Here is a 9,057-nt window from a genome sequence, read left to right on the forward strand (position 1 = left end):
GCCCAGTCTCCGCGCATAGTAGTCAATCAAAAGACAAAAGAATGGGGACGAAAGGGAGGCCGAACAGAGAGGGCGATGTTTTCTCGACAAACATCTGCGACGACTCCGCGACATCTGCATGCTACTGCGACTATAATCGTCAGTTCATAGCAAAGCGAAAGCGGAAGTGAACTAGACTTGTCCCTCGGTGTGACCGTTTTCTGATACGGAAAACGAAATAGTTATTTTTGTACAGTGAGATAATTTGGCGTTGTTTTCCCCTTTACATAAAATTTAGAACGAACCTTGCCAAGACCAACCGTCGTGACGGTGCTGTATTCATCCAGGAAACTCCACATATTTTAAGGTATTTGTGCTGTGTTAGAAGGTTTTATGGAGAGAAAGGTAAATGTGAGACGAAAAGGACCGGTGTCTCCTCGCAATGAACGACTGGACGAGGAAGAAGTGTTTGATTTCCCGGGCCTAGAAGATGAAAGCGATGGAAGTGGGCCTGTGTCGAGAGATGCACATGTTGCCCTCAGAAAAGGTAGTTAGTGGGCATTGATTCCTTTGCCAAATGGGACTAAGTTGAATTGTAAGCTTATTAATACCTTAAAATAAGCTGAAAGAAGGGAAGGCAAGTTGCTTGCTCAATGCGGTATCCCTCCCACAACTCTTGAGCTAAGGGTAATGAAAGTGCAACTTAAGATTTTCCTGGTGTAAGCTGCAGTAGAGTACCTCTTAAAGATTTAAAAGTATTGGCATCGAAATAATGTTGAGTCAGCAGAATCAAGCTGTGCCCTTTTCCACCCACACCATTCTTTTCATGCTTAAGACATTTTCTGGGTACAAACAAATTCAAAGTTCCATTCTGATGACATAGCAATAAGATTCACACGGTGTCACTCTCTAAATGGTTGTTTCATTTGAAAAGTAAACAGCATTGACAACCCCTGAGAAACTGATTTGATCTCTATACAGCTATGTTATACATTTTTAGAATGAAAATTTTTACTTCAAATATGGGATAAGTCTTAGCCTGTGCCAAGCAAGATCACATTTGAGGGAAGCACAAGGCGCTGAGTGGCACTTATAGTGAGTAAGAGAGCAAAATTGGCACTTGTCATCTCTTCCCGCATAATTTGTCACCCACAAGTCTTGGTACACACTTGCACTTTAGGTGCTTGTATTCAAGGACCCAATATGAAATTGCTTGCTGATTTAATAGACAAATTATTTTAAAGTTGTCTGACCTGGCGTTTGAATGGCAGCAAGACTGGAGATGACCTTGTTTTGATGTAGACCCCACTGCTTTTGTTCTGTCAATAGACCATTTTACAGTTGTTTGCTCAGTGACCTGGCCTTTGTATGGCAGCGAGGCTAGAGTTGACCTTGTTTTGATACGGACCTCACTGCTTTTGTTGTGTAAAACAAGTTGTTCTGATGCTAACTAGGTGCATTTACATGACAAAAGTAGTGAGGTCTGTATCAAAACAAGGTCAACTCTAGCCTCGCTGCCATACAAAGGCCAGGTCACTGAGCAGACAACTGTAAAATGGTCTATTTTGCAGAGAGGTTTGTATCAAAGCAACTTATATAAGGTCTGACCTCCAGCCTCACTTGCATTCATTTTATAGTTGTGTGCTCAGTAACCTGGCCTGTTGTCTCCATTTTGTTTTGTTAGTCAAATTTGGCAATTGATACTTTATCCTCTATAAGTGACATCACTGATATTACCATTTGATAACAGTGATGTTAGTTATAGACAAAAGATAGACGTGTTAACTAATAATTATAGAGCTAATGCAAAATAGGAATCAAAATCATGGCATTTGCCGTTAATGTTTGGTTATTGACATTGTTACTGCCTGCCTTAAATCGTAACTCAACATATGAAAAGATGAATGATTCATGCACAACATCTTCATTGCAACACTGACAAGATACTATGCAGTGCATTTTAGACACACATCTAATTATTCTTGCATTTTGATTGGCTCTTACAGTAAATACTTATGATCAATTTGAGGACAGATGCATAGATGATATCGTCTTTTACATTTTTTTGTTTCTTTATTATATAAAACAAATAGATTCCATTTTGCAGTGCATTTGTTCGAATCAGTAACAGATCACAGATGATGTAAGAACATGAGTGACACACTCGGCTGACCCTCACCCTTTTGTACACCATTTAGACAGAAAAGGTACCCCTTTCATTTAGCTTTTATGGAAAAAAGTATCCCTTTTACACACCTACCTAAGAACACTGCATCACTTTTCTAAACCCGTGGAATGAAGTTAATGAAAAATATTATGGGAGAACATTAAGCATTACCAGATACAGTCGCAAGATTTTGTTGTGGCAATCAATATCAATCTAAACACAAGACATAATTCTTAGAACTAACTGAGCTGGGATCTTAGACATTCTTTTGTGTAAAAGCAAATATTAGAACCAACCAGTAAGGTCCTAAGTTAAATGGGCATTATCAAGGCAAAATTTGCTTCTTTTTCGGTCAAAACAGAACACACAATGTAGCTTAATAAAGACAGAGTGTGTCGCCCGTCACTTGTTCAAGAATTGCCTCTAGAGTCTCCAAGACAAGGTTATCAACAAGTAAATGAAATGCTGGAGGGAGAGCCTATTAGTAACCTGTCTTTACTGATTTTTCCAAGACTAGATGAGGGGGACTTTCAAGAAGTCTGCAACGCATTTTCAATTTAACATCACAACCTTCTGCTTGCCTCTTCATTCACACTCTTTACGGCCTCACTGCGCTTATATTAATAGTAATTTTGACAAATTTAATTTCTGTCGATGAAAATGTCAAAGGTTCTTTTTAGGGTTTAGTGCCCTTTTAAAGATGAATAACTAAGAAACCATGCAGGGACATTGTACCACATCAGCAGCCAGGTTTTAGTTACTGAGTGGTGTTTTTTTTGTAAAATTGCTCACTGATAATTTAGTTACTAAATGTTGCCTTCTTGAATCTGAACTCATCAGCATTTGAAGATCTAAAGAAACGTTATTTGGAGGGACAGGTTCGAATCTCTGGACTACAAGCTAAACAGAGAGATAGAAAAGGATCACATGAAAGGGTTTATCAAGAGAGAGATGAACTGTTAGGCCACCTGCAGAAGAGCTATCTTGCTTTTGAAGAAAAATATGGTGAAAATGAACAACTCAAAAAGATGATTGAAGATTTAAAGCAATCTCTTAAATTGTGTCAAGAAGCTTCAGCTCAGGTGTGTGTTTGTCTCTAGCAAAGCTAAGGACACAAGGGAAATGTAGAAAACACGAGCCATGGGCGAGTGTTTTCTTTATTTCTCTGTGTTTTACCACAGTGTAATACATGGGTTAGGCTTCTTTATTTGCTTTATGATATAGAGGTAATGTGGCAAAAAACAATAAAACAGTCCTTTTCTATGTGTTATACTCTGATAAAACATGGGTTTTTGACCAATCAGAGCATTTGCGGGGTCCCATCTATATTATAAACTTACTTATTGTTTCATGTTGAATTTATGCCATATAAATATGACCAGAAGTTCTAATGGTTTGAAATGTTATTTTATTTTTACATATGGCTCAAGAATATCAGTGTTTATTTTTTTCAAAGTTCAAGTTACACATTACTTGTTTACATCAAAAAGTAAACAAAACAAAGCTAAAAATAAAAGAGCACGCATTTCATACAAAACTTAAGTACAATATATTGATTAATCAGGTGTATTACAGAACTTGATTACAGTATTGAACCAACTTGCACACTAAATTATCAATGTGTGTTAGGAACTAGAAGAATCTCGTTTGGGTCTGTAGAAGGGTTTAATGTAGAAATATAATTTATGAAAATGAAAAAACCTGCCAGCAAACTCCCTTTCTGAATGTCTGTCTGTCTGTCCATAGTTAGTGGAGGTGACTTCCACTAACTATGGCCTGTCTGTCTGTATGTCTTTTTACCTACCAATCTACACCTAGAGAAACCAACTTATATCATCCTCCACCTAGGACTGTTGTTCTCTTCATGTACCCTCCATTATTTCCTCTCTTCTCGTCCCTTCCCTTCCCTTAGTCTTGCCTTGTCATGTGGTGTAGTTTGGTTTGGTATTGTGTTGTGGTAGTTGTGTCAGGACATCTCTTTCTTCCCTTTTATTGTCTCTTCTTTTCCCTTCTGTTTGTTTGTTTTTTTTTTTTGCCAGTCTGTTTTTCTCTGTATACTGTACCTGCTACACATCAGTGGTGGAATGACTTCCTGCCTATCTGTCTCTCTATGTCTGGTTTTCTGTCTGTCTGGCTGGCTGGCTGGCTGGCTGGCTGGCCTGCTGGCTATCTATTAAGTTAGCTTGTTTCTGACTGCTTTTCTAGTTATCAACCTAATTTTTTTTTTCTCAGAGTGAAGGTGGCGCACAACATGGGCCAAGCTCTGAGGAAAAGAGGAAGTTGGGAGAGAAAAAATACATTACATTGGTTGAAGAGTTAAAAAAGATTGGATTGGAAGTGGTAGAAGATAACGGTCAGTTGTTCATAATGTTAATAGACAGGGATAGTCTGAAAAAATGGATAGAAGAAAATTCAGCTGGGAATATAACTTTAGTGATTAAAGGGAGTGCCTCAGAGGATAAAACGACAGAAACAGATGTAATATTAACACAACAGGAAGGTTACGAGGACAAGGAAGGGAAAAGTAAAAGAGTTGAAGCGGAGGTGATACTTTTGAGGCAGAAAATCCAGGATCAAGCACAAGAACTGAATCGATTTTACGAAGTATTCAAGCAAGCAATGACTCAGAATAAAATGTTAAGAGCAAGGGAGCAGAGTAGGGAAACTGATGGCGGAAATACAAAAGGTCAGTAAATATGTGTTATTGACTAAGCATGAGGTCAAGATGGCTGGATATTTGGCCAAGTTCTTTTTTGTGTGTTTATGGACCGAGACGGAGTCGAGGCCCATAAACACGCAAAAAAAGGATAGAGGCCAATATCCAGCCATCTTGACCGAACGAGCTTGGTCAATAAAGGATTTATTACATGGAAAAGAATACCTTTTTCTTGCCCGACACAGCGGGTATTCCCGAGCGGGCAAAATAGCGTCACCTTGCCCGTTCGGGTAGCCAATCACAGCGCTTGATTCAGTTCATCTTGCCCGCACAAAGCCGAGCTAGCCATATAGTAATAGATCTTTTTTTTCACAATAATGCAATACTAGTTATGCATTGCTTTCATGTATATTAGGACAGCGCCAGACGATATAGCTCTTGATTTTTTTGGTAAAAATAAGAATCTTTGGGCAAGCGAGTAAACTAATGAAAATTATTAACACTTTGTCGGGCATTGTGGCGCATTTTACGGGCTAAAATGGAGAATTTGGCGGGCTAAAATAAAATGTATTTTAGCCCGCCGAAATAAACCAATGAAAAGTGAGAATCAAACAATCGTATGATTTAAGCAGCCAATCAAAATCAAAAAAGCCATTAGGCCCGGTTGAAACGTCGAACTTTTCATGAGCCGAACCTAATAGCCCCAATTAAGTACATGACGAGATCGACGTTCGAATCAGTTAAGTTCGATAGATGTTATTGTGTCGACCCGAGAATTAAGTTCGACATGGCCAGTCGGTCAGTTCGACTACGGAGCGACTCCAATTCAAACGTCGAACTTTTCATGTACCGAACCTAATGCATACATTACAAATACATTAAATAAATTAATTTTTACCCACAGTTCTGCACGTGTCCTATTTTTGTCATGCGTACCGTGTTTTGATCTTTTGCAACAAAATAGACAGCGTAGCTTGGCAGTTTAAGTAATCTTGTTTAAGCAATTTGAGCGCGAGCGCACAGAGCGGCGAAGCCGTTCGCAGCTTTCTTAGCGCGCTCAAATTGCCTTAAAACCGCCAAGCTACGCAGGCTAGGAACAAAATGCGGGAAGAGCGGGAAGATATGTATCTGTGTTCCTTTTGCTTCGAGAGCACGAAATATACTTGCTTGATGTGCATAAACCTCTTCCGTATGCGGTGTTCCGTATTTGAAAACGATGAGAGTGTAGCGGATTGGAAAGCAGGTAGTTCGGTGGCGTACTGCGAGTCATGTTTTTGAGAGAAAAAGACAAAATAAATGTATCTTGAAGAAACCGACGACAGGAACGAACTGAACGAGGAAAAATTCAAAATCAAAATCATCTTCGGTTGTTCATGTTAACTGCACCTGGAGTCGCCTTCTTCGACTTGTTCTACCCTCCTTGATCGCACTTGCAAGAAAAGCAAGCTCGTCATTTCCACAATTTGTCTTTCCCACATTTTTTCCGCCATTTTGGTCAGCAATAACCGCCGTTTGCAATAGTGTCTCTTTTATTTTTTAATTTCGACTGAATTAGGTTCGACGTGTGAATCAACTGCCGAACTTAATTATTTGGGTCCACCAAAATTGGTATTAGGTTCGGCACATGTAAAGTTCGACGTTTGAACCGGGCCTTGCAGTGTTCGCGGCGCTATTCTTGCAGTGAAGCGTAGGTGAAAGAAATTACGGCGCCATTTTCAACGAACAAAGCTTGACATCCTACATAAAGGATAGCTCAGCCTCACAGAAACGTGCTTGTTCGGACATTCTTAGTCGTCTGTTCTTCAGATGTCAATACCGCCTGTAGTGGCGAAGTGCGTGTAAGTTTTGCGACGTACTCAGTTCAACCAATTAAGTTTATGCCAAACTGTCAGTTTAGCAATTGTACAAATTAATTTGAACACTTACAAATAAGCTTTATCGAACTTTCCTTTCATGTCTTTAACAAATTTTGAAGACTCAAATGGCAAGATTTTGTAATGTTTAGCCAGCGTCGCTTGATGTATTGTGTATTTTCAGTGAGGGAAAATATAAGCCATTCAACTTGACCTTCAACTTGCAAACGCTCGCGTGATTGTTCAGACCTGTTTTGTCCTTTTTTTCAGTTTTTATTTTCTCAATGGCCTCCAAAGTGATAATAATAGTAATAGAGTTTATGTTCCTGGCGATAAATATGTTTTGAACCCCTCTCAGAGCTCATTTTAAAATGAGTCTGAGTCGGGCCCAAAAACCCTCTTTACTGTGTAGGTCTATTTAATACTTCCTTTTTTCATTGTAGGATTACCGACTTTAAAACATGAAGCTCCCGTGAAAAGAGCTACTGCGCCGGAAAGCGCTGTTTTTCACAAGAAAGTGGACACCATTTTGTCTACGGCTCAAGAACAAAAAGCTGAGGTGAGACAAGTGAAAGAGCACTTGGACAAGCAGAACAGCAGTTTGCGTACTTTGATGGAAATCACAGAGAAAACCATTCAGGATTTTGAGCATTTGGTCAGCGCTCCGAAAGTCACTCAAAATGTTCCTGTCTATACCGAGGGAAGAGGCTCGAAGTGGCCGGAAGAAGGAGCGACTTCGTTACCCCAGGGAGAGGGGAGTTTCGAGCGGGTAATGGGGGATGACGCGCCCTTGAGTATCCCCGTTCAGGAATCGAATTTGTACAGAGCAAAGAGAAGTGACGAAACCGGCGGAGCTGCAATCGTTACTAAGAGGGTAACCGGAGAGAGAAATACTGCTCCGCTCTCAGCAGCTTCATCAAGAGCGCCCGAGGGAAGAGCGGTTTCCATGACAACACTTCTATCCGAGAACACGTGGACTGGGGAGAGCGACATTGAAGTTATCGAAGAGGAAGAAGATTTTATTGGCGCTACTTCTTCGCGAGGAAAACTTTGTCCCGTGTGTGAGCGGTTCTTTCCAGATAGCTACGGCCAAAAGGAATTCGAAGCACATGTCAACCAACATTTTGAAGAAGATGCATAGGAAAACTGTTGGTAAAACTCCGTATTTTCTCGAATAATCACCCCCCTCTCATTATAGAAAAATACCATTTATTAGAGCGCATTTAACACACCTTTTTTCTGCTGAAACTCACGCATAAAACACAAGCTGATTGCACGTTTTTTTCCTGAACTTAGTGCTGACGTTTTTGCGTAGTCTGTGGTCATAAAACGCTAGAATTTAATGTATTTTGTATGGCGAATATTTGAGTATAACGAAACACGGAAGAACTGAAACTTTTCTCGTAGTTTCATGGTAAAGTAGCTCTCAGCTTGTCAATACACGTTGTTGTTATCTTGCGAAAAAAGAACTGGGTTAGGAAGCATTCAACTTGCGTTTACGAAATGGCGTGAAATGATTGCTTGTAGACTGACGAAGAACCCTCAAAATGACCTACCTCGGCTTCTACGACCATTCCCAGACAAAGTGAGGACTTAAGTTTCGTTCGACATTTTTGCTGATCTTAAATATCGTCAACCTGAAGAAAGACGGTTTGAGAATTCTGCCAAAAAAAAAAAAACAAAAAAAACGAAAGGTGTTCTATTTTTTTTCAGCGATATGATAAAATAGGTTTGATAGCTGGAAAGAAACCGATAACAGAGATTTTAGAGTAATTATTAGTTACTAAAGAGGCAATTTTAGGCAAATTCAGACCCACACCACAGTTTCTTACAAAACAGGTCATTTAGAGAAAATTCAAGAATGATTAAGCCGACACATGTGCTGAGGTTAGCATTAGATTCCTAAGAGCATTTTCAGTTTTCTTTTCGAAGCTGTTCTGCAATATTCGGTTTGAATTTTTGTCAATCTGATGATGTAAATATAACGCGAGAAGATCGATTTTTTTTTAAAAGAGCTATATGATTTTGACTTTTTCTGACTTTGAACTTATTCAAGATGACTCGGGCTGACAAATTGGATAAACGTTTGAAGCGTTTTGTTCCGATCGCGATACGAAGTTACGTATCGACAGAAAGATCTCACTGATTTAATCTGACCGATATTCTTTTAAAGAAGTTACTTCGTAGTTTTAGAATTTTGATAACGTCATATACAACAATCAGCTATAAAGGATCAGCAGTAAAACTAGTCGTCCCCCCTTTTAATATAATTATTCGAGAAATTACGGAAGTACTTTTCCCGAGAATTTTACCTAGGCTAATGGTCTCGTCATGAAAGTTTCTATCTAACGGGACTAAGCGTAAAGTTATCATTAAACTTGCCACGTATCACATATTGTTTT

At 39.3% G+C, this 9,057-nt stretch overlaps 1 protein-coding gene across 1 annotated transcript; it reads left to right on the plus strand.

Moving 5' to 3' along the window:
* Nucleotides 1-27: 27 nt before the first annotated feature.
* LOC145487644 (uncharacterized) lies at nucleotides 28-9,057 on the plus strand. The gene is made up of 4 exons (XM_081466461.1): nucleotides 28-526; nucleotides 2,987-3,228; nucleotides 4,379-4,832; nucleotides 7,099-9,057. The coding sequence occupies exons 1-4, from the start codon at nucleotides 373-375 to the stop codon at nucleotides 7,794-7,796; spliced, it is 1,548 nt and encodes a 515-aa protein (XP_081322587.1). The 5' UTR covers nucleotides 28-372; the 3' UTR covers nucleotides 7,797-9,057.

Source organism: Orbicella franksi, chromosome 5 (assembly GCF_964199315.1).
Source record: "Orbicella franksi chromosome 5, jaOrbFran1.1, whole genome shotgun sequence".
Classification (NCBI taxonomy): Eukaryota; Metazoa; Cnidaria; class Anthozoa; order Scleractinia; family Merulinidae; genus Orbicella; species Orbicella franksi.